Source organism: Hippocampus bargibanti, linkage group LG12 (genome assembly GCF_051943395.1).
Source record: "Hippocampus bargibanti isolate YZ-2025 linkage group LG12, ASM5194339v1, whole genome shotgun sequence".
In the NCBI taxonomy this organism is placed as follows: domain Eukaryota; kingdom Metazoa; phylum Chordata; class Actinopteri; order Syngnathiformes; family Syngnathidae; genus Hippocampus; species Hippocampus bargibanti.
This window is the reverse complement of record NC_142745.1, coordinates 7482580-7508838: the sequence shown is the minus strand read 5'-3', so window position 1 is coordinate 7508838 and position 26259 is coordinate 7482580. Positions and strand designations below refer to the sequence as shown.

The window sequence follows — 26259 nt, the reverse complement described above, 5'->3', positions numbered from 1 at the left end:
ACGGCCATGGTGGGGTGAGGTTCAATTAGGATCGTTCGTATAACAGACTGCTTAGGCAACATAGGCTTAGTTATGCTGATGAGGTGATACCAGAGCAAATGGGAAAATCAGGCCAGTTGTAGACCTCATACTCAGGCAGGACAATAGGAGTCATCAATCAGGGCAATAGGAGTAATCAGTGGAGCCGCAAGGAGTAGTCCTCTGCTCCCCCCAACCTGAGAGCAGGGACCAATCATAGTAGAGTCCGGCACCGCCACGTCTGGACAGTAGGGATATATAGAGGGCCAAAACTACCAGCATAAGACTTTAGTTCGCTGATGAAGCATCTTGGATAAGAAGCGAAACGTCCGACACCTTCAAAGAAGTACAGATGACGGCTGAAGAAACCTTTTCATCGATGGACCGCTCCTGTACGACTGAGAGCTTACACAGACATCAGTAGTCTATGTTGGAGAATGATGACTTTGTTCCCAGGTGAAACATTCCAGGCAGGTGTTGCGAATGTGCCCAAGCAAACATGGTTCAGCTGGTTAATACTGGGAGGACCAAAGCACACATGGTGAGTTGGTATCACGTGACTTAACAGGGTCTTCCTCTGGTTGAAGGTGAGGAAAAGCTTCATTTGAGATGAAGCCGTGATCCGAATGGACCTTTTTTAAAACATCAGTCATGAGCTAGCTTTTTACCTTCAGTGGACCGTTTTGTAACGACTGTCTTTTAAGTGCATTAAGGTAATTTGGTATTCGTGTGGTCGTTGAGCTTTGTCGAACCTCCCTTGTCAAACCTGGTGTGAGCCCCGCCCCCATACCAAACCCTCCCCGCTGCTGCTAATGCTACCACTCTTGTCCTTACGCTCAAAATGCTGCTTCTGTCAGAAATGTGTCAGTCATACTCTTTATGCATGTAACACCGATCTTCAATAGCTGCAGTTATCCTGAAAGACGGCGACAATGTTTTATTATTTTTCAGTACGTGTAAGGAAGTGTTATTTTACTGACTTGTATATGTTTTGTATTTTAATTCAGAGATAAGTACAATCATTTTGCTTCCCCGAGCAGCAATTTTGCTTAAATTCGTTAATTTTCTGATTGTTGTTGAATGTTTTTTTTTTCTTCAAATGAATGACACCTAGCTTTTATAGTACATAATGCATGGAGGCCCAGACTTTCTTCTGGAGAGATACTAATGTTTCATTTTTGCGGGAGTACTTTGCAAACTAAATAACAGATATTGTTATAAATAAATTGAAAACTGTACAGAAAAGAAGTGGTAAGTTTTTTTTTCGTGTGTGCGCACCCTTGTGTTTTGAACCTTTGTCGCTGTCAGAGTAATGTGTTCGAGCCTGAGGAACAGAAGTGGAAAGACTGTTTCTGAATCTGTGTTATGGTTGTTGGAATAGGCAAGCAATGTTTTATTTATTCGTTGTTAGCTGTGACTGTTAAGTGACCTTGAGAGTTTTGAAAGGAAATTAAATGTATTATGCTGTGGCGACCCCTTGAAGGGAAATGCCGAAAGGAAAAGAAGATTCTTGTATCGATTCGTGAATCAAGAAAATGGGTGACAAACAAGGGCAAGTACTTTAGCACCATCTAGTAGTGGCTATGTGCGCAAATTCCTCCTTTCGAGTATAACAATGATGAAATCTATGAGATGTCATCTTATTGGTTGTCCGGTGTATCAATCAAAAGAAGGGATGGCTGATTGGCGAACGTCTAGTTTAAAAAAAACAACTCAACTTTATTGTATTGTATAGCGTCAGTTCATGACAATGTCACGTCGCCTTGTCATGCGATCTACCAATAGTAACTTGGAGATCGATTGATCGATCGCAATTCGACGTATTGAGCAGTGCTGGTATAACAGTATATTTGTGTAACAGTATGATGATTTTGTTTGGTCGTTTTTTTTCTGGTCTCTGGTGTACCAAATGTTTACCTGAAATTCAAAAACGTCCTCAAAGATTCACAATATGTTTTTTTATTATCCATTGTCCAACACACACAAAAACACGTGTGTATTTTTTTGCAAATATACACAACTCAAACTGCATTTAACTGGTGCGAAAACAAACAAAAACTCCAATTTTATAAAATATATATCTTAAAGAAGCAACATCAAACCCAAGCAAGCCAAGCTGCTGTTTTCAGTTAGATAGCAGGTTGCTAATACTGAAATGGTATTTGCTCTTTACATCGTAACATGTTTTCAAGCCGTTTAATTTTTCCGTGAATTCTCCCATATTTTTATTATTATTGTTATTATTATTATTCTCGAAGTCAAGTTCTCCTCTAGTTTGTACCTCGTGCCGGATGGCTGTGTTATATGAGCGTTTTGAGTACTTGTACAGTGCAAGTTAGCACAAAGAGTTCTAAACTGCGGGCGTTTTGGCGCAAGCGAGCCTGCAACAGCGGCATCCTTTTTTTTATGAAAGTGGAGAGAAGGCATCAAGTGTAAGCTGCAGCAGCGCCGCGTCTGAGTCCCGATGACATCAGCGTCTTCGTTACTCTGCTTCATCATGCAGAATGAACCTGGAACAAGAAGAGAATCTTTGATTGGGGATTTGTTTAAAAAGATGTATAAAAATGTTATTACATACCTCAAAATAACAAACTGAAAATGATTTTAACGTTTTTTTTTTATCTGGAGAGTCGCATTTTATAATACAGTGATACCTCAGTTTACGAACGCTTTAGTTTACGAACATTACGAACATTAAATTCGCGAGAATATAATCTTGGCATACAAACTAGTTTTCGAGAAACACATGGAGCGCCACAATGGCTGGCAGACTAGTTCTCGGCGGAAGAACACGATACCACACGGTTGAACAGCGCCACTGTGGCTGGCGGACTAGTTTTCAACACCCCGTTTTGAGCGCAGATGTGGTTTGTTATCGTGTGGAGTACTTTTGCTATTATGGGACCAGAAAAGACCCCACCACAGGCTTCTGTTAAGCCGAAGAGGACACAAAAGAAAATTACGGTGGAGCAGAAGAAGGAGATGATCGAGAAACACGAACGAGGTGTGCGTTTGGGTGACTTAGCGTCCCAGTACCAGTACGCTAAGTTGATCATTGCTACCTGTGGCTAAGGATGTTTCTGTGTTTTCTATCCAACGTTCTTAGGCAATAGAAGAGGTTGAAAAACTTCTATTGATTTGGATTAACGAAAAGCAGCTCGCAGGGGACAGTGTGAGTGAGGGTATTATCGGCGAGAAAGCACGGCAACTTCACTCGGATATCATCAAGAGGAAACTAATTCAACGACCATCACAAAGGTAAATAAAACGACTTTATTATACAGTACAGTTTATTTCTTTAATTCAAGTCAAAGTCAACTTTATTGTCAAATATGCTAATATGCATGACATACAGCACAGATCAAATTACTGACCTCTCGGACCCAATTAATTAATAATTAGAATACAATAGCACATTTATTATACATAAAACAAGGTCTATTTTGTTTAGTTTTAAGGCTTATTTAGTAGAAAATTATGTTTTATGGGGACCTGGAAACGGATTATTTCATTTTCAATGGTTTCTTATGGGAAATAAATGTTTGGCACATGAACTTTTTGCCTTACTCACACTTTCTGGCAACCAATTAAGTTTGTAAACTAAGGTATCATTGTATTGGATTTGATGAAAAAAATTGCATTTACAGGAATGACGTCATTAAGTAAGTAAATTCACCTGCCCTTTATTATTCGCCTCAGCACAAGGCAAAGTCCCATCGGTGATCATCTCCACCATTTTAGTCTCCAGAACCTATTAAAAAAAAGTACAAATAAGCAACAGGAGATGGCCACTAGTACACCACTGTATGTGTTGGAGTAAACTGCGTGTTTTCATTTGCACCTTGAGCTCAAGCCTCAATAGAACCCGGCTGTCGGGTGACGCTCCATCTAGATGAAACCACTGATCCAGGACCAGCTGTGGCTGCGCCAGTAGGTCGCTTACGCAAACCACCAGAGAACCCATCGGCTGGTCCCAGCCGCTGGAGAACTGCCATGTGAAACAATGAATTCCGACTTACTGGTAAACATATAAAAGCAAAAGGAAGACAATTTTTTTTATTTTTTATTTTTTCCAGGATGGCACCCGAGTAGGCAACTCTCGGCTCTCACGAGCATAGCTTTTTTTTTTAATTGTTTTTGTGTTGTCTTTTGTCACTTTGTGTTGTTGTGTGTCCTGCTGACCGGATTGTTTTTCAGCATTTTTGGCCACGACATTCATCAAGGAAGAAACTGTCAATGGACGCTACAGCTTCATGTTTGCTTTCAAAATTTAGCTTGTCGCAGACGTGAACATTCCACCGTGACATCTCTGATCCACTAGTGAAAAGGAGGCTTTCATCCTCTCCTCTTTCATCTAAAACTGCTTCATGTAATAAAGTCTTTGTCTTATATGAAAAACATCATCGGGACAGTCGTTAAGATTGCACAACTGTCCAAGTTTTTATGTTCCTGTTGTTTATTATTTTGCTTTGTGTTGACTATGATGTGAAGCGCTTTGTTACAGTGCAGCTGTTGTGAAAGCGCTATATAAATTAGGATGTATTTATTGTATTGTATTGTATTGTATTGTATTGTATTGTATTGTATTGTATTGTACTGTATTGTATTGTATTGTATATTAAGTGAACATAAATGATGGAACCGGCTTTACCTTGAGTACAAGCATCTGTTGTTGAGGGTCGCGCACGAGGAAGTAGAACGACTCACCCCACTGAGGATTGGTGCTGCGGTCGCATAGCTTGAGAAATATTAAAGAGCAAATATAGGGAATATATTTTTCGGGGGGTGATTTCAAGGACAACCGACGCCTCTGGACAAGTTGTGTCCATAATTTGTCAAATCACTTCAAATTCAGGAAGTCTTGTTTTCGAGTTGGTGACGATTTCTGACGTCACTGAAGGAACACCCCTAACCGAGAAAGTGAGACACAATGCATTTTGGGTACTTTGTTTGGTCTGAAAACATCGTGTTGATCAGTGTTGATGGCGAAATTAGAAGGAAAAAGCATAAATAACGCGATGGTGAATCGTTGTGTGTTGCACCAAGACTATACTAGTTGACAGAAATTCCCAGCAGACAAATCAACCCATTTCCAATGGAGCTTGGGTGCCATCTTGTACATTTTTGAGGAGCTACATTGGAGTTTGGTCGGAAAACCTCGTGTTACGCCAGAAGAGGGCGTCCAAGCTCCATGTGAAGAATTTATCAGCCTGTGGAAACGGGCTGATTCATTCCTCACAACAGCTCGGTGGCCTACTTGTGTATTTTCTGTGACGCTACATTGGAGTCATGGCGGCTCGAATTGATACGCAAGTACTTCTTTAATCGATTGCAAACATGTATGCTTTCCTCTTCAGAACTATTTGAATCATATTACTAACTGGATGAAAAGCATCTTCTCTGAATCTGAAGCCATTGTTTTGATTCTAGAGCAAGGCAAGACGTCCTGGGGTGACGTCACGAACAAGGGGGCGGGACCTTCTGAAACTCGCCATTTCCGGGGTCATTTTGAAGTCGTTTTGGGACATTTTAAGTCATTTTTATTGGTGTTTTGCATTTGACTAAAAATATCAGCCTGCGTGTTCTGGGTATTTTAGATGCTATAAAACGTTTTTCCGATGTCAGTTAGGAAACAAAAAAATGGTGTCGGTTGTCCTTTAAATTGTTTCAGGGTACATTTGATGACTCTGTGAGTCTCACCTGTGTTTTGTAGGTTGTGTCACCAAGCACAAGCTCGGCTCCCGCTTTGGGCTCCTTTCCACTTTTCTTCAGCTGGGAAAAAATGGACATGTAGTGATAAGAACGATTTGTTAGACATTTACAATGCATGGAGAGGCCAATCGGTGACTTACGGGTAACGAGTGCGCTCGCTCCAAATGGACAAATAGTAAAGCAGCTGAGGGGATTGCTTTGTTCTTAAATGACTGGAGAAACTGAAGCTGCACAACCTGCATTAAATATAATATATAATATTCCATTTTAGGTAACGGAAAGAATCACATTTGTAACATATTTCAGTGCAACCGAATAATATTACCACTTAATAAATAAAAGATAACATTTGAACAACAGTCTTCGAGTCAACGTTGTATCGAATAAAATCCAAACCTGAGCAAGTTGGGCAGAACGCGACATTGTCGGAACCCATTCCAGGATCAGGTGAAGACGCCCGGATTTTATATCCTTCAAAGTGTACCACTGCAACATAAGTTATGTTAGCTACGGATGCAAGAGTACAGAGTGGGAAAAAAGAAGAAAGAACAACCACCAAAAAATGAACTCATTCGCTGCCTTTCCCAAATTTATTCGGGGATTGAAAAGTGTGACTGTGGAGCACCATTCCCGAATTTGTTCGGGTTTTGGTTTTTCTTGCGGGGGTGCCAATAAAGCGCTGGTCAGACCTCTGGCTATGTTTTTCCCTTCCACGAGGAGGCAGCATTTACCTTTTGTCCGTGTTAGCACTTTGTTTTAGCTTCAGCTGTTCTTAAAGCACTATATAAACCAATATGTATGTATTGTATTTTGTACATGCACCCCCATTTATAGCTCAGATAAGTTCGGACATATCACTTAGGAATTAACTTTTTGTGTGGACACATTTTGTGTGGACACATTTTTTTGCACATCGACTGGCAGTGAATGAGTTAAACTTGACAAACCTGATCTACGTACTGTGACCTGATCACCTCACTGAGTTTGAGACTGAACCTATGTGACGTGACGACATACATTTAATCAGTTCACATCTGTTATTTATTCTCAAACCACATTTTGTGACAAGCGCGCATGACACAAACCTGCCCAGGAAATCGTCAGAATCAAAATCTTTATCAAAGGCTTCAAGTTGAATTTCCTGCACACCGTGGCTGCTTAAAACTACCTGTAGAAGGGAAAAAATGCTTCGTTTGATATTGACGCAAAGCTCAACCAATGAAACGCAACCAAATCATCAAAACGTTAACCAAAACACGTGGTTTTAATCACTACAATAAACTATGAATTTGAATATAAAGTCATTTTACTTTTATCTCATTTCTGACACTTTGAAATGATCATAACGTTGACGGAGGCTTACAAAAAAAAAAAAAAACTTTGACAAAGTTGATCAACATTTACCTCATACATTTCGTTCCATGTTGGGTTGAGATTCTCCTTGACAACATGGCTTTTGAACGTAACCCCTCCGACGCTGATTTTAACGTAAGGATCGCTCTTGCCCTTCTTCAAACCCCCCATCAGGTTGTCCTTGGCAACAAGACTTTGGGCCTCCAGCAGGTGAATCCTCAGCAAGCCCTGCAACATGTGACGAGAATATTTCATTGTGTATAATAATTAAATATACAGTACATGACAAGACATTGGTAAGTGTTTTTTTAGTCTTAGCCTTGATATATAAAACAAAAAAGTGCAAAGGAATACAAAATGAAAAATACATTTCTATCAGTTCATTTGTGACTTCCTGATTCATGCCCGATGACACAGGTGTCAAAGTCAAGGCACGGGGGTCAAATCTGGCCCGCCATGTCATTTTTTTTTTTTTTTTACAATTACAATTTTTACAAAAACACCAATAAAAATGACTTAAAGTGTCCAAAATCTGCAAAAAATTGAGCTGCGAATTGGGCATTTTCAGAAAGTCCCGCCCCCAGTTCGTGACGTCACACCAAGACGTATTGCATTGCTTGTGAATCAAAACAATGGCTTCAGATTCAGAGAATATGCTTTCTTCTTACACATCCAGTTATGAATATGATTCGAATAGTTCAAAAGAGGAAAGCATACATGTTTGCAATCGATTAAAGAATTTATTTGTGCCATTTTGAGGCAACATTGGGGGAAAATCTCTCACCCAAAAAAAGAGGCACAAAATGGTGACATCCTATGGCCACCTCTGTTTACACAAGCTGATAAATTCCTTATATGGCGCTTGGACGCCCTCTTCTGGCCTTCTGGCGGCTTCTGGGTGCAATACGAGGTCCCCAGACCAAACAAGTACAGCAAAATACATTGACGTGATGGAAGGACCGCTACAATGCGTCTTTTTTACGGTTAAGGGCGGTCCTTTAGTGACGTCACGTACGGACTCGTAACCAACTCAAAAACAAGACTTCCTGAATATTCAGCGCAAGTCTTAAAACGTAAAATATAGCTATATGCCGTGGAATCTTTGTAAAGTAGAAGTTATTTGAAGCCATTTTACAAATTATGCATCTGTTGATTTTTGATTTTTATGATAAAATTGCTATGCATTCAAGCAACAAAGCTTGACCGTTGACATTTGTATAAATGCATAGTAAATTCAAAATTGCGAAAGAGGGAATAAGTGGAATCTTTTCTCCATCATAAAAATGTTTTTTTGATTACAGTTATTTTTGTTGGCTTTTTTTTAACTAGTAAGTTTTCAAGTCTTTGCTTTTCATACAAAAGATGCCGATCAGATCCACGCAAAATGCGGAGGGCCGTTTCACAATAGCAGTCAAAGAAAACTGGAAGTGGCCTAGTTGATTCACTATGATTGGCAAAAGCCATGCGGGGCTGATTCATCATCAAGAGGAAGAGCAGTCGCAAAAAAATGTCAACTCTGTCTTTTTTTAAACAGCATGTGTAATCACATTTTTGATGAATATTTGAAATTCTTCTATGTGTACATTGTACTCCTTGATAAAATAATGTAACAATAATTTCAAAGGACAACTATTGTATTTGACTGGCGAGTTATCGTATACTTACCTCAGTGCCAAAGCTTTGATTTGGCATTGTGTGTTGGGTAGAAATATCAACTTTGGGTTTCAAGGGCTCAGCAGGAGAACTGGACGCTGTGAGGTGGTCCTGGTCACCATGACCAGTACTGCGCATGCACACACACACACACACACACACACACGCACACAAAGTTAGAAATCGCCATAAACAAATTCAAAGTGGAGTTAAAAATCAAATGGTGGCTGTTCCAAGCTTACTCATCCTGTAGCCCCATGTCGTTTGGATGAAGCTGAAGGTCTAGCGGAATTTGCTGCTGTTCATCATCTGCTTGATCCTCTACCAACTGAAGCGCAAGTGCGGTTTATAAAGGTGAAACGAGACAGACCTTTTAGCAATGACGTGCTCGGACTCACTGCAGAATCAGCAGGCTGAATTGTGAAGGATTTTGTCTCATCTTTTGCTGCATCCGAGTACTTCTCCTGGCTGGTTACTCTAGCGAGACTGACAAAACAAATGTGGGTAAACTAGCATCATTTGTTTTTAGCCTGCAAAGCGGGAAATAAAACAACTCACTCATCTAAGGCATCTTCATCTTTGACAGAGGTGCCCATGGCTGTTTTCACTGCAGCTGAACCAGAAGGCTGTGGGGCTTGTGACATCCTTGAGTTCAATATCTGTTCGCAAACATTCAAAATAACACTCAAATTAATAATAATAATAAAAATTCTGGGTAGGATTTTGGAGTCCAATCAAAATTGATTCAATATATGTTCCCACCATGGCTAAACGACCCTAAATTTATTGAATTATTCTGTTTTACAATTATGTGACCTGCACACGCACGATACAGATACAGATATGATGGAAAAATGATGATATACGCCCACCTTGAGTTCAGCCCTAAGTAGGATCTCACTTTCAGGCAAGGCTCCATCCAGAGGGAACCACTCATCCAGGACCAGCTGAGGTTCTGACAGCAGCTCTTTCACGGGAAACACCAGTGAACCCATTGGCTGGTCCCAAGCACTGGATAACTACAGACAAAATATCAGAAGAGTACACTTCCAGAGAAATCGTATGCTTTTGATACAATGAGGATTTACCTTGATAACGAGCATCTCCTCAGTCGGGACGTGGACCAAAAAATAGAAAGATTCCTTCCACTCGGGGGACCTTGTGCGATCGCAAACCTTCACATGAGAAGGTCGGTCAATTAAATTAGGCGTGAGCCGAATGAATTAATTCCCTATTATTAGCTTGTTTGTGGTAGCATATTTTGCTTATCCATTACATTCTGTGAAACTCAACTGTGGAGTTGTGTCACTGATAATAAATGAATACAATAGTTTAAATGTCCTGATTGACAAAAAAGGCTATATGCACACGAGGAGAATACATGAATTGCCTTACCTTTGTTTTGTAGGTTGTGTTACCAAAAATAAGCTCCACACCAGCCTTTGGCTCCTTGCCACTTTTTTTAAACTGGATGCAAAGGAAAACAAATTGCAGTATTTATTAGACAAATATTTACAAGGATGCAACATGCCCATCTACAGTATTTGTAATATACTGAAACAAAGTAAAATATAATTAGATTCTAAGCAGGTACTTGTACCTCACGTAAATGATTGGAATGGATTTTTTTCACCACACATTGGTTCCATTATTTATACAATACAATATTCTAATTTATATATAATACAGACAACCCACATATACTTGCAGTAACGCACTTGTGGACTAGTAACCCATAAAAAAAAATGATGGATAGATAGCAAGCTAGACAAAGAGCCGCTAGCTAGATAGGTAGCGAGCTAGCTAACGAGATAACTAGCAAGCTAGATAGATTATTATCTGAGAGCAGCTCTTTGTAAATGAAGAATTGACTCACAGGCAATGAGTGTGCTCTGTCCACATAGACAAAGAGCAGAGCAGCAGAGGGAACTGTATTGTTCTTGAATGACTGCAAAGACTGCAGCTGCATCGCCTGAAAAAAAATACACAGATTTTGCAGTTTTCACACTTTAGTTGTCATGGGTCCTGGAGGGGATGCAGAGGTAACACAATTGGTTAAAACCTGGCATATATAAAGAATAGTTTAAAAAAGGGATATTTTTTTGGCTTTGACCATGTTGGAAATAACAATGTAGTATTTGCACATGCATTATGAGCAGGGCAGGATGTTCTTACTTTGTCCAGGGTTCCATTGTGGGACACTGTTTGGACCCATTCAAGTATGAGACGGACACGACCGGACTTAACGTCCCTCAGTGTGTACCACTGCAAAATAAGCAAACGTTTACTCAGTGAAAACTAATCAAACATCTTCCCCCCGCCCCAAAAAAGCTGAGGGTCTACTCACCTGGTCTGTGTGCTGCGAGCGAATGATATCTGCCATATTGACGTTAAACCTGTTGACAGTAATTTGTGACAGGTGGGTGAAGTGAGCTGAGACTTTTGCTCCATCACATTCTCACCTTCCTAAGAAGTCATCTTTGTCCATGTCTTTGTCATACAGCTCTACAAGGATATCCTGTGCTGCCTGAGGCCGCATCACCACCTGGTGGGAACCCAGAGGATAGATTAGCGCTCTCATATCAAAGAAGGAACCCTTCTGAATTTGTCTTCTGTATGTCCTCTTGGGATTTTTAGTCAAAGTCTGTGTCACAGCAATTAATTGCTCTGCTGATTTTAATGAGCAATTGCTTCGACTGCCATCTTAATTTAAGATCATTTCATTGTGCTAAAAAAAACAGAGCGTTATTTCAACGGATGCTAAGTGTAGGGGGTTAGAAACGACCTCTGTTATTGTATGTTAGTCGATTAGACTACCAAGTCAGGAGAGGGCGCTACGCGCCTGTGAATGGAACAGAGGAAGGCGATGTAGGCTCAGCTCACGCATGCGCAGTTGTCATAAATGCCGTTGTGTGAAGCTGATTAACACGGTTGTCTCGTGTCGTCTTTCCTCGTCGTTCACAGGTATTCAAAATAATAAGTGTTAGATTCTGATGTTAAAGTAATTGGGATTATTGGGCGATGCTAAATATGAAACCTTGTTTGTGGCTTTGATGAATATTTTGTGGCTTTGATGAATTTGGATTTTTGGATGTCAATTGTAGTTCCCAGTACAACACACACGAGCGGGCAGACGTGCATAAGCATGTGCGAATGTGGAGGATATATACAATGTATAGATGTTGAATGTATAGATCTACACATGAATGTATTCTGATATTGAAATTGCTGAATTGATGTTTTGATGAGTGGTCATAAATGCCGTTGTGTGAAGCTGATTAACACGGTTGTCTCGTGTCGTCTTTTCTCGTCGTTCACAGTGCTACCTGCCTGTGACGCGTTTGAACCGACTCAGGTACCCCCTAGGCCTGAGGCCGGTTACATAAGCACCTGATACATCTCGTTCCAGATGGGGTTGAGATTTTCCTTGACAACGTTGCTTTTAAATGTAGCCTCTCCAACGGTGATCTTTGCATAGGGGTCACTCTTGCCCTTCTTCAAACCCCCCATCAGGTTATCTTTGGCAATCAGATCTTGAGCCTCCATGAGGATGATTCTCATTAGCCCCTTTAGGGAAAAAAGGGATCAACTGAGATCAACATCAACATTTATAAGCTCATAAATGCATGAAACTACGTCTATCGGGAAGGGCCTTTTCTCTTTCAGCATGACAGCAACGCCCATAAAGAAACGTTCGAGAGACATTAACAGGAAGGCAGAAAAAATTCCGACACCCCCACCAACATTTTGGGAACGTTATTACATAAAAAAAGGAGGAAAAAAAAATCACTTTTTCATTTCATTGTCCCAATACTTTTGTCCATAAAAATAATAATTATGTCATTCATGCCATTACCTCATTGGCAAAGCTAACGTCTGGTGAAGTATGAGGAGGTTTCACCGCAGCGGGATTTGATTCTCGTTTGTTTGTATCTTCCGTCACATCAGCGACAGGCGTTTTTACATCAACGTCTTCGTCCATCATCACTTGTGGCACCAGAGTTTCGATCGGGGGATCCACTGAACTTGACCTAAAAAGACACATATTTAGCATCAGAAGCGGATAGAATTGATTTAATGTGTGAGAAGACTTTCTAGATATGCAAAGATAGAGATGACTCACTTCTGGATTAGAACATCCTCACGTTTGTGCTGATCGGGTAAGGGTTTTGTTTCTTTCAAACCGGCACGGGGGCACTTGCTTGGTATTAGCATCTGCAATCGAAATAACAATCAGAATTTTTTTGACTTCATATTTGAAGCATTTATACGGATAAAATCTCTCCTACCTTAAGTTCAGCCCGAAGAAGAATCTGACTCTCAGGGGAGGCACCATCTAGATGAAACCACTGATCCAGGACCAGCCCAGGCTCAGCCAGTAGTTCCTTGATGGGAACCACTAAGGAACCCATGGGCAATGCCCAGCTGTGGGAGAGCTGGAGAAACAGAAATGTTAGCCTCCACATCCATACACTCAAGCTCCCCTCCACATCCATACACTCAAGTTCCCCTGCACATATTACATACAGAGTGCAAAACAAATTCATGAATAACGAGTTGCTTGTTCTGTAGCCACAAAGGGACATAAGTCTTCTTGTGCCGGTCCCAAGCCCGGATAAATACAGAGGGTTGTGTCAGGAAGAGCATCCGACGTAAAAGCTTGGCCAAAACAAACATGCGGATCAAACCTCCAAAGATGGAGGACACTGATTTGCTGTGTGGCCCCTTGAAGGGAAAAGCCGAAAGGAAAAGAAGAAGAAGAAAATTTGATGTCAAAAATAATGACTGTAATTGTGGTTTAAATGGGACAATTTGAAATTTTGGTTTGGACTTTAGCAAGCATCATTGAATTTTACAAGTTCGATTTGCTTTCGCGGGCCGAATAAAATGATGTGGCGGGCCAGATTTGGCCCCCAGGCCTTGACTTGGACATCAGCGCTTTAAAAGAACGGAAACTAATTGGAACTTAAAAGCTAATAAGGCTAACCTTATAACCAATTTAAATGAATATAATAAAAAACACGAAAGTCAGAAAGAAATAAAAACGTATAAACTTAAATTAAAAAAAAAACAAAATAAAACATAACATAAGAGATTTTATGATGATAACAAACAAGCACACCGAGCTGGCAATGGAACACCTTCCCAATGACATTAATTGCATTTGAAAAGATTTCATATTTGTCTGACTGACCTTGACCAGCAGAATATCCTCCCTGGGGTCACGGACCAAGAAGCAGAAGGCCTCATTCCACTCGGGTGATATAGAGCGATCGCACACCTGCAGCGGAGAGGAAAGAGTTAATCGGGGGATGTCATTCAATTGTGTTCTCACAGCATTTTTAACCAAAAGATGAGGAAGCGGAGTCTTACTGTAGTTTTGCGGGACATCTGTCCAAGAACTATCTCCGCTCCCACTTTGGGCTCCTTTCCACTCTTCTTCAGCTGTTGCCAAATAAATGATGGGGAATAATAACATTACCGTGTTTTCCGATGTAGAAGGCGGACCGGAGTATAAGGCTGCACCCCAATGAAGGTGAATGAACGGGGAAACGGCCTGGCCATTCAAATGAATGGGGTAGTGCCCTCGGGCGGCTAAAGGCGGTACTACGCTCATTCCTTTTGTAGAATAAACACGGTTGCGTATATTCTTCTATCTACAGTGTGTATTTGGTACTTTTGCACTGTGTACGGTTCTTTTTGCCCGAAGCATTGTTTTCCACTTGTATAGCTCAGTCTTAAGACACGTTTTTGTATCTGCTTTCTACATACTTTGTGACGCTGTGTACAGTCCCCTGCACACTTTGGGTGTGCCTAATACACCGGAAAATATAGTACTTTTAGTGTTTACATGTGTAGAATACAAGAAAATCTCAAATCCATCGTCCCACAAATTTACCGGTAAACCGTCTGCCTGTTCGACGAAGACAAACAGAAGACCCGCGGACGGAAGCGCCTTGTTCTGGTAGGACTGCCTGGAATGGAATTGAAGCACCTGAAGAGGCAGAAGAGAGCAAGTGAATCGACATCCATTATTGTTTTCACAGCGGTGCTGCTTCTGCTATACCAACCTGATCCACTTGGTCTGCTTCTGAAACTGTTGGAACCCATTCCAGTTCCAGATGAACACGACCGGACTTGACGTCATTGAGAGAGTACCACTAAGTAAAAAATGACACCACACACACATACACTTTAAAATTGCTGCAACTGGGTGTGTTAAAAACAAGGCCCTGTGTGAGCTATTCTCTCATGCTTCCAATTTATTTATTTATTTTACTATTTTTCTTAAACCAAATTAATTTGTTCTCATGATGGTCGCATGACCGTTGACTGCAAAAGATCAACTTCCCTGAGTGGAATTCTTTAACTTTGTTTAAATTTGTCCAGGTAAAAACTCAGCATAAGCATAAGAACATACTTGTGCGTTCGTACCTGATCAGTGTACTGAGAATCAATGATGTCCTTTAGATTGATCTTGAGCCTTTATTAGGGGGCAAAACTGAGATTAAATTACACCCCGAATTAGTTACTTAACATTCATCTGTACATATAAAATGTCACTACCTTCCCATGAAATCATCCTTCATGTCCATATCTTTATCCAACACCTCCAGATTTAGCTCCTGACCGGGCAACTGCGTTAAAATAACCTGAGGAAGAAAAAAGTTGATTGTTTATTGAAGCCATGATTGTGTAGGTCAGGGGTGCTCACACCTTTTCAGCATGGGAGCTACTTTTGAAATGATCAAGTCAAAATGATCTACCCATTATACTTACTCAATTTATTTGTAAAGCGTCAGTTCATGACAATGTCATATCATTTTGGCATGCGATTTACCAATCGTACCTCGGAGATCAACTGGTAGATCTCAATCTACATATTGAACACCCCTACCCCTGTTGTAGGCATTCCTTCAACCCATTAGGGGTACAGTGAGACCTCAATTTACAAACACCTTATCTTACAAACTTTTCATCTTAATAACCTCTAATTTATGAAAATTAAACCTTATAATAAGCACTATTTTCATAATACACACCCACCACGGCTGGCGGAGTGATCTTCGGCGGAAGCACACGACCGAACAGCGCTCCAGCCAGCGCTACTTTGCACACCGCCTCTCATTGAATGCACACATCGATCGCCTACTTGGAGCTTTTTGCCGATAATTTTATTATGTTGGGACCGAAAAAAACACACCATAGGCTCGTGTTCAGCCCAAGAAGACACAAAATAAAGAATATTGAGCAAGAACAGGTCTGCACCGTATATATGGAAAAAGTTCGAAAATACACCATTCCTTGCGAGTGTGCCTTATACTCCGGTATGCCTTATACACCGGAAAATACAGGTATATATTTACCTCATACATCTCATTCCAAGTAGGGTTGAGATTGGCCTTGATGACTTCGCTTGTGAATGTTTCCCCGCCAATATTGATCTTAACATAAGGGTCACTTTTGCCTTTCACCATGCCCCCCATCATGTTGTCTTTGGGAACAAGGTTCTGCCCGGCCAGTAGGTGGATTCTGAGCAGTCCCTGATAAATCAAATGATACAGAATCGGCAGATTGAGGGGTGAGACAACAGGGCGTAGGTCCGGGTTTTGGGTGTATCGTTACCTCTGTGGCAAAGCTGGAGTGAGGAGAAGTCTCCTGGGGTAATGGTTTGCCTCCAGATTCCAGGTGAGAGGACACCTCAGATGTAATATGTTCTTCATCTAACCACAGCATCTACGATATGTGAAAGAACACGTTTACATGGACTTTTCAGATGGGTAACCACGGTCCAAATTCACAATTCTTTCATTTACCCGGAGAACGGCGTTGATATAAATGCGACTGGCTGATCCGGAGTTGTCCAACTGGAACCACTGGTCCAGGGAGAGGTTGGAAGAGGATAGCACACGAGAGAGAGGGATGGTCAAGCTGCCCAGTGTCTGTACACGGTCAACATCCTTCACCTGGTACAACGCAGTTGAAAGGCAATCATTAAGAATTCTGAACAATATCTGGAAATTCCAATTCCTTTCATCACTTTGCTGCAGTGAAATGTAAATTTCTCCACTGTGAGACTAATAAAGGCATATCCAATCCAATCCAATCCAAAGTCACTTGCATCGGATTTCAATGGGCAAACGTAATACTGTGAGTACTGAAGGTAAAAAATACTGAGGGTAGAGCAGCGTATGAAAGCTTACCTGGATGTCAATATCTTGTTTGCGTGGATCCTGGATAAAAAAGGTAAAGGCTTCTTCCCACTCAGGATCGACCGTTGTGTGACACGTCTTGAAATGATGACAAATAGAAGAAGCGGTGAGAGTCATAGCACAAATAAATGTGGCAAAATAATTGATTCATTTTGAATTAATTTATGATTAATTAACTCATTCATTGCCAAAATATGACGTCGAGCGCCATTCCCGAATTTTTCCCTCCCACGATGCGGCAGCATTTGCCTTTTGTACCGCCACCCCCATTTCAAGCTCAGATAACTCCAGACCCATATAACTTAGAAATTAACAATTTCTTTCTGATGAAAGACGAGAGTCTGAGTTTTCTTACGCTGCAATGAATGTTTATGTAGACTCAATATTCTGTGGGTCTTGGAATTTGAGTGAAATGACAAAAACCCTGGCACTGGAGTGGACACATTTTTGCACGTCTGGCAGTGAATGAGTTAATTAATTTCAGCTAACCTTGCTCTCCCTGGTGATGTCTTGCACAGATAACTGCACCATGGGGTTGGGCTCTTTATTTCCCTTTTTCATCTACAAAAAAATATTTTTTTTAATCAATAAAAAAATAGAGCATGTGACTCATAGCAGAAGAACATTTTGAAAAACAAAACAGTGGAAATCAACCTGCAACTTGTATACAGGAAGGAAGCATTCTGAGTCACATTTTAAAAAGGCAAACAGCTATGTTCAGACCACAATGAGTTGCACACATTTTGTCACGGGAGGAGGGGCTAAAAGTAGCCACCACTCTGGTCTGCGAGCAGGCTTAGAGGTCACGGGAACAACTGTGGGGAATGCTAGACAGATGGTTGAAGAGTGGCAGTGGCGTAACTGTACAGGAAGCAACCGTACGAGCTAGTTGACTCACTGGAAGCGCTTCAGCCTTGTCAAGATAGACCACCAAAATGGCAGAGGAGGGGGGGTCGGCCGTTTTACTGGTCACATTCTCGTTCTTGTTCAAAATCTGGAGCAGGAGAAATTTCCAGGGATTGTTTGTGAGACACATTGTGGTTAGAGTGAAAATAAAAATGCGATTCATATGACAAGCTCACCTGTTCGAGTCGATCGGTAGTAGGCATCAAAGCCAACCACTCCAGTCGAAGATGGACCCGACCTGAAGGAGTATCTTTCAAAGGGAACCACTGAGGACACAAAAACCAATGGAGACCGCTTAGCGGTCTGACAAATGTTCAAAACTACTGCAGATGTGATAAATGTGACATGTATATTATTATTTTTGGAGTTTGTAATAGCGGAACTGAGAGTTGACTTCAGAATGAAACCACAACTACACATTCATTGGTAATAACATTCATAAATAAACATGAAATTTGTTGTTAGTTTAAGACAGGTAACTCATCTGACAGTGTCGAATATATTTGGAAAGACTGTGTCAGGTTTCAGTTCACATCCTATTGAAAAACAACCACTTAGCAATGCTTGAAAATAATGCTATTATAAAGAAGATTAAAAAAAAGATGACAAAACCAAAATCAGCATTTTCTTACATTATCAACAGCTATGGACTTCTTCACAATTCCCAAATCCAATTTGGTCCTACATGGAAGGAAAAAAATACATACATAACCCATTCACTGCCATTCCCGCATTTATTCTGGAATTGAAGTGTGACGTGGAGCACCATTCCCGAATGTGTTCGTGTTTTGGTTTTTCTTGGAGGGGGTGCCGATAAAGCGCTGGTCAGACCTCTGGCAATGTTTTTCCCTTCCACGGGGGGCAGAATTTGCCTTTTGTCCACTTTCTTTTCACAGTTTAAGTAGTTGTTAAAGCGCTATATAAATCAATATGTATGTTATGTATTGTATTTTGTACAGCCGCCCCAATTTCAAGCTCAGATATCTCCAGACCCATATAACGTAGCTGTATTGAATGTTGATGTAGTCCTAAAACTCAATATAATATTCTATGGGTACTGCAATTTGAGTGAAAATGACAAAAACCCTGGCACTGGAGTGGACACATTTTTGCACATAGTCTGACAGTGAATGACTTAATAATACAAATCAGTGAATCAACTTTGCGGCAAACCATATATGTGATTATTTCACCACAGAGAACTAGAAATGCATGACACGAAACACACAAATACACATTACAGCGGAGGAATATGAATGATACCCATGTACCTCCCCAGGAAATCATCCTGGTCTGGATCTTTGTCATAAACTTCCACTTCCAGTTCCTGACCAGGCACTTCGTGGACTATCACCTGGTGCACCGGACACAAGTACAAAGAAATGCATACAGACAGAAGAATGGTTGGGAAATGGCCGTGGGGTCACACTGAATGAATGAAAACGCAACATTGACAGTCAGTGCCATGTGTCTGGAGTGGAGTGACAGTGAATGAACGTTGTAATATAATCATAAGACCTCCGTATTGCTTACCTCGTACATCTCTCCCCATTTGGGTGAGTCTGTGTTGTCAAAATGGTGGGATGTGAACATCTGAGGACCCACCCGCAATATGGCGTAGGGGTCTGACAAACCCGCCATAACCCCTTTAACATAGCTGTCCTTTGCAGCTAAATTCTGGGCCTCCACGAGGTGGATGCGCACCACACCCTTTGGGACGATAAAGACAACGTTTGATATGACAGATGTGGAATGTGTGAGCATGAGTAGCTGTGCACTGTGCTGTTACTCTTGGTAAAGGTGAGCGAAGTTGCGCCACATGCAGGTTTGGAACCAGGGGGACCACCAGACGGTTGGGCAGCACCAAGAAGGAAGCGATGGCATCCATGATCATACTGTCAGACATGACGCTGAAAACAAAAATGGAGGAAATGTTCCACTGGCATGAAAACAACGTCACTGTTATTATTATATTACTGTAGTATATAGTCAAGACAAAATGGTCAAAATCTGCCTTGGGAAAAAGCGACATAATGACTATACAAAGGTTTCTATATTCACCTGCATATTTAACACACAACCAAAGATCATTGAAGTTGAACTTGGTTGTTTTGTGCATAATAGGTTCCGTGAGCATGAATAATAATATATAAAAAAAAATCAGAATTACTAAGAATAGTCATCAACATTGGTTGGCTTAAATAACCAGTAGAAACCAATGGTGGGCTGTCAGGGCCTGAAAGGCCTTCTGTGCTGGCCTAAAAATATCTAAATCTGAATCATAATGTGAATTATATTTTGTCAATGAATTTTTATTAAATAATTCCAAATTGTCTTACAGCTTCCTTTCATTGCTTTTCCCCTGTTGTCCTGCTTCCAGATGTGTGTTTTTGTATTTAAGCATTTAACCAATCACATTTCGGCCATAATTTGTTACCAGTGTCAGAAATCTACCTGGAAGGCCTTCACAATCAGTTCTGCATGCCCTGGGGCATCAAATGTGTCAATCAACCTGTTGCTTTAACCAATCAGAATACACCTTGGCAAAATATGATTGGCTCGTCACATGTTTGGCTAGCCACTAGCCAATCATACTATCACATATCACTGGAGTAATATGGTCCTCTTTTTTTGCCTGGTTAAATCAAGCTAATGTTCATTTTTTAATATTGTGAGAACAATATGAGGTTGAGCATGACTTACTTGAGTCCAGGAATATCCAACAAATTAGTCAATCCAGTCCAGTTAATATCTAGTTTCTGGGGCAACAAAAAATAAAAGTATGAGAGATATAAAACAAATATTGCAACTCAATCAAAATGGGCGTTAAGTAAAAGGTGAATGCAGATAGATGAACCTACAGGTCTGCGGATGAAGAACATGGTGACTGCACCCACAATGGGCACGTCTCCTATCAGAGGCTCCAGAATGACTCTCATCATTCCATTCAACTACGTTAACACAGACGGAAAATAAATATGACATCAACGTGGACATTCCTTCCTTTGTGGTACACAATACTCCTTATAACGATGACTCACTTGTATTCCTTTAACGCCAGCTTTGCAGAAATATCTCTTTACTTCCACATTGATCTCTACGTTGCCAACATAGCTAAAAGGAACATGTCAGTCATATTTTTTGAGCATTTTGTAATCATTAGAACTGCCCGAGAGTGTGAGGTAATATATTACCTTATGTATAGATCAAGCAGGACCTGTCTTCTGTCATTTTCTGTGTGCGCTTTGATCCCGACCACCTTCATGGCCTGCAGGAAAACAGAAGACACATTAAAATAAGTTCAATGGGTCTAAATCATAGCATCAAAGCAAAGAATAAATAAATAAAAATAAAAAAAAAAGACGTCACCTTGTCGCCCATGTCCACTTTTGTGAAAGTGAGTGTCTGGAGGTGGCTGCTTGAGGCTCGGATTGACGGAGCGATGGTCTCTACCAGAAGCTTCTCCAGATACTGGCCCACAAAGGGCCATACTTGCTGCAGCACCTACAGCAACACACAGTTGGCATTTAGAAACTGCATTTTATATTTCCTTTGGTGGTCTCTATGGGATATTAAAATTAGTTTTGATTCAGTGAAATCTTTATATGTGGTGAATATCCAAAGAACATATAAAGCAGGAAGGTGGCAAAAATGATTTCACAGCAATGTATGCTGGCAATGTTAAGTTAGAAGTGTTGTGTTTTAAAAATAATGACAATATTTACAAAAATGTAAAGGGATGTACAGTACTCATATATGTGAGAGGTCCAATGATGTATTTTCCCGTGTCATAATTTAATTTCAACTGCTGTCTCAAAGTGTGTCGGTGTCACGCAAGTAAACACAACAATAATATTGTCCGCTTTGTAGCCACAGGACAGAACTTCAGGTGTTTATAGTGCACTCATAAATATGTAAAAAATAAAAAAATAAAATACTAGCATTTACTTTTTTGTCATTGCCATAATGTCACTGCAAGGGTTAAAATATTTGCAATCGGTGGTGCTACATTGTGTCATGATCTGGTTGGCGACCAACGGGGGGCGCTGTCGGCCCCGCCTGCACCTGCACAGGTGCTGGTCGTCCCGATCAGATTGGCGACCAGCGGGTAGCGACGTCAGCCCTGCCGGCAGCCTCGCAGGTGCTGGTCGTTATAATCAATGACACTTAAAAGGACACCTGGCACGATCATCCGGTGCCGATTCATTGTTTGTTTGCTGCTTGGTTGCAGCATGCATAGTGTACGTGTTTGTTTAACCTTGGCGGGCTTTTACTTTTGGTCTTCTTTTGCTACTTTGTATTTTTTCCATTCAGATCATTTTGATGTTTTACATTTTGTTCCTGCTGACTTTATTTTAATACAATTTGTCAAACAACCTCCTGCTCCCTCCTGCCTGCTTTTTGGGATCCGAACCCGCCATCACCACCTCGCAAAACGTGACACATTGTGTCATAAAGATTACTTTTTTTCCCCAATATTTTCACTGTCATGCAGTAAAATGAGAAAAATCAAATTTGCACCATAATAATATACACATTATTTGATTAATGCCTCTAAAAATGTAACATGACAATCTGTACCGGTATAACTTGTTTGCCAAGCTAGCGAGTCTACTTAGAGGTCATAATGTAAAGTGTCCTTGAGAGTTTTGAAAGGCGCTTGAAAATGAAATGTATTATTATTATTAATGTTCAACAACAAAAACAACCAAAAATTAGGTATAGAATATGTGTTTTGACCTTTTGCATTTAACTCATTCATTGCCAGACGTGCAAAAATGTGTCCACTCCAGCGCCACGGTTTTTGTCATTGTCACTTGAATTCCATGACCCACCAAATATTGAGTTTTAGTACTACATAAACATTCAATGTAGCGTAAGAAACCTTAGACTCTCTTCTTTCATCAGAAAAAATAGTTAATTCATAAATTCTATAGATCTGCAGTTATATGAGCTTGAAATGAGGGTGGCTGTCCAAAATACAATGCAATACATACATATTGGTTTATATAGAGCTTGAACAACAGCTGAAGCTGGAACCAAGCGCTAACATGGAAAAAGGGGAAATGCTACCCCCTTGAGGAAAAGAAAAAAAACATTGCCAGAGGCTATGGCAAGCGCTTTATCAGCACAAAACCCAAACCACTTCGGGAAAGGCGCACTACGTCATATTTTCAATTCCCGAATAAATTCGTGAATGGCAGTGAATGAGTTAAACCAACTCAATGTTGCCTCAACGTTGCTGCGACCGTCACCAATAAAAACACATTCTAGTCCCACAGGGCAAAAGAATGAGAAGCAGGCGCAAATTTGGAGTTGTGTGTTGGTCTGCGTGACTTTTATAAAAGGTTGGCAACAACTGGCATAAGTGGAGAATGACTCATCAGATGCCTGCTCACATGGAAGCCTCTGTGTGCTTGTATCAAACTCAAAACTCCACTTTGTCCACCCCAAACATCTTGTGATCCTATTCGCCTGATTGATGTTATTTTTCTATGACATGATAATCAACAAAAGTAGAAATGAGGGCAGGGAGAGCATTTGAACAAAGGCTACTGTTTAAGTTTCTTCATACTAGGCTAGGGGATGCTCCTCCCCCTTTCCTGTGAGCAAGGCCGCAGTAAAATGGAAATATTAAGTGGATTGGCTGGCACGAATGCTGTACTGCTGCTGCATTTGCTGTACAGGCTGTGTGCAAAAGCAGAGGCGGTGTTCCCATAGCTGTCTGCAAGATGGCTGCAGCCGTAAGCAAGCGTCACATGTTGATGCAGACGTGTCAGTCAACACAGCAGCTGCGTTTGTTCCCGTGTGTGCTTTCATAAAAAGACAAAGAGATTTTTTTACCTTATTCAGCCATTCTACTTTCTCAACATCTGGAAAGTTGACCTGTGATGAAGAAAAAAAAAGAAGACACACTGTAGTTAAATTGTGACAAGAGGAAGTTTAAATAACTTTTGATGAGTTTTGATTTACACGGTTATGCTTGTTGCAGTATAGTGAAGGCTTTCATACTGAAAGATGTTACTCATATTCTAACACTTTAGAAAAACTGAACCTGGCTACATGAGAGTGGCAACATATGAAATACACATTTTGTAAAATAGTGTGAATGATGTCAGGTACGGACTTCAAATTTTGCCTCCATCCTCCCTGTGTGGAGTTTGCATTTTCTCCATATGCTTGCATGTTAAACACATGGATAATTTTATTTAAAGTGTCACTAAAGTCTTTAAATGAACCTTTGTGTGAATGATTGTTTGCTTTTAAGTGCCCTGTGATTAGCTGGTGACCAGTCCAGTTGTCCAAAGTTTGATTCCAGCTAACCTACAACCCATGCTGTGGGTAATAAATAGATGGATGAATTTATAAATGCAAATTATATTAGAAATGTATCTCAGTCAAATCTACTGCACATGACGGTGCACCAAGTATAGTGACTGGTGCAGATCGATGTCCCAAGAAAATCATTGTTGCTGCAGTGCTTCTATTAATCATGATTAATAACGTAGCATTTCAAAATAAAAAGGAAACTGAATAAAAATACAGTAAAAACGCTATATTTATCACAGGGGAAGTGTTTGTGATGTTACTTAAAGCTTGGTTAACATTTTTTTCTATGTGAATTTCATTTATGCAGAGGTGACAGATGCCTCAGTGTGCTTTCTTAATATGCTTCATGCATTTTGTTTGCCAACACAATCGTGGAAAACCACTCAGACGGGAAGTATTCCCAAGGACCTCACTCGGCTGGGTGTGGCTTTACAAGAAGAATTTGTGGCAATCTGCATGTCCATTTTGGGCTTATGCTGTCAGGATGCACTGGCAGATGCATTGATTCCACTTTCAGCCAATGAATCATTTAAAACCATTTCTATGCTTGCTGTTTTTGGTTTGCTCCTGTGTGTCGTGCAATTCAATAAAGCAGATGTGTGAGTTGGGACACGTCTTACCCACGCAGGGAGATCTCGCTTTATTTTGGACATTTTCAAGCTGCCGAGCTCCTGATCATCGCCGAACAATTGAATGGCCGACCTGAGCCTCTCTTCTTTGGCCTCGCGAGCGTGCTTCCATCCCGAGTACACCATCATACCGCAAACAAGCAAGCCAGTGCTCACCCGGTAGTATCCGGCCAGGTAGACGGGCAGCAAAGCGCCCAGGCACTTCCCAAAAGTCCACAGAACCGCCACGGCATTAATCCCGTGGGCTCGGGGAAGAGGTTGCGCTTCGTGTCCGTGACTCGGCACGTTCATGTCGGGCTTGTCTGGGCCCGAACCCTCGATGACTTTCGCCTCCACTTCACTCTGCATTCTCCCTTCAGTCTTTGAACTCACAGATCCGGTGATAAACAACGTCTTGAACAAACAAATGGCCGTTAAACAACGTTTTTATCGACTTAATCCGCCGACATTTACCTTAATGCGTCAAGCAACCGTTCACGTCAAAGTACAAATATCCAGATTGGCGGTGTAGATGATTCAGGGTCCGAACTGCATGTTTAATGCAACTGCTAAATAAATCCGTCTGGTTGAGGTGGTTTTTCCCTAAGTCGCTATGGAGTTCTGCTTCTCTCTTTACCATTCCCGTTATCTCACAAAACACGCCCACTGGAACGAAATACTGTACGCATCCTTGACTCCTTACTGGTTTCGAGACTGAACCAAACCATGCTAAAAACATCTTGGACGATCAACTACTTTGGAGATATGTTTTAAAATTCACTAAGCATCATGCTTCAGGTGGCATTAACACTCATAATTCTCCCCTTGATAATGTCATTGTGTAGCTTTTTTCGTAAAACTGGTACATAGTATCATCTCCAATTTTGCCTGTCAAACTACAATAAACCTGTAATAAGTTATGCGGGGTTTTCTTTAAGGCACCCCGCTAGGAATAGACTACTGTACATACACAATTGTCGCTTCCCAATTTAAATGTAAATAGAAGTTAGAAGCGTCAAACCGACATTACTTTATTCAGGTTTGTTCAGTGACACATGGATAAACTGCATGTAGAAAGTATTATACCAAGTTTATACAACGTGACTCCACCCTTTAAACTCAAAAGCAAAGAGTTGGAAGAACGCTTTGCTCCTGGTGTTCGCACTATTTTGTGTGCGCTCGCATGCCCCGGGAGAAAGACGGTACAGTACTCACTTGTATTGTTTGTTCATCTGAATTTTTTTAACGAAACACATGAAGAATCTAGAGCAGGCAAAAACAAAAAGGCGATATTCACGTTTCAACAAAAACATTTACTTGGACAGTACGTACATTCGTCAAAATTATCAGGAAAAAAAACCTCAACTTCGTCGTATATTTTGTCGATAGTATTGGTACAATAGTATCTCTACTGCCCTCTGGTGGAGGGAACTGGTTTAACTTGATTCGCAACAGAAAAAACATCA

The 26259-nt window shown here is 40.8% G+C and overlaps 1 protein-coding gene across 3 annotated transcripts; it reads right to left on the bottom strand.

Annotated features, from left to right (window-relative positions):
- Nucleotides 1–1759: 1759 nt before the first annotated feature.
- Nucleotides 1760–26149, bottom strand: esyt1b (extended synaptotagmin 1b). Of its 3 annotated transcripts, none has more exons than XM_089009522.1 (50): nt 26009–26149; nt 24806–25207; nt 23700–23741; nt 21225–21359; nt 21050–21123; nt 20897–20969; nt 20717–20806; nt 20559–20614; nt 19645–19765; nt 19389–19565; nt 19127–19209; nt 18488–18536; nt 18032–18121; nt 17848–17943; nt 17439–17510; nt 16941–17027; nt 16554–16703; nt 16363–16473; nt 16104–16280; nt 15304–15389; nt 15172–15220; nt 14808–14897; nt 14636–14731; nt 14110–14181; nt 13931–14017; nt 13026–13172; nt 12860–12951; nt 12593–12767; nt 12127–12303; nt 11199–11281; nt 11084–11132; nt 10912–11001; nt 10613–10708; nt 10132–10203; nt 9825–9911; nt 9609–9755; nt 9295–9395; nt 9135–9222; nt 8979–9064; nt 8749–8866; nt 7135–7311; nt 6816–6898; nt 6678–6726; nt 6127–6216; nt 5871–5966; nt 5719–5790; nt 4670–4756; nt 3860–4006; nt 3695–3769; nt 1760–2528 (listed from the first exon to the last, which is right to left on the bottom strand). In XM_089009522.1, the coding sequence occupies exons 2-50, from the start codon at nt 25160–25162 to the stop codon at nt 2514–2516; spliced, it is 5019 nt and encodes a 1672-aa protein (XP_088865648.1). In that variant the 5' UTR covers nt 25163–25207; nt 26009–26149; the 3' UTR covers nt 1760–2513. The 3 variants fall into 3 exon arrangements, with proteins under 3 accessions (XP_088865648.1, XP_088865646.1, XP_088865649.1); XM_089009520.1 differs by lacking the exon at nt 26009–26149 and adding an exon at nt 25268–25412; XM_089009523.1 differs by lacking the exon at nt 26009–26149 and having other exon boundaries at nt 24971–25411.
- Nucleotides 26150–26259: the final 110 nt, after the last annotated feature.

Excerpts from the sequence above, each read along its gene's own strand:
- esyt1b (XM_089009522.1), bottom strand. The coding sequence starts at position 25,162 with ATGCAGAGTGAAGTGGAGGCGAAAGTCATCGAGGGTTCGGGCCCAGAC. Across the intron at positions 6,727-6,815 it reads TCTGACGATTTCCTGGGCAG|GTTCAGTCTCAAACTCAGTG; the intron begins GTTTGTGTCATG and ends CACGTCACATAG. Across the intron at positions 5,791-5,870 it reads AGCGAGCGCACTCGTTACCC|CTGAAGAAAAGTGGAAAGGA; the intron begins GTAAGTCACCGA and ends ATTTTTTCCCAG.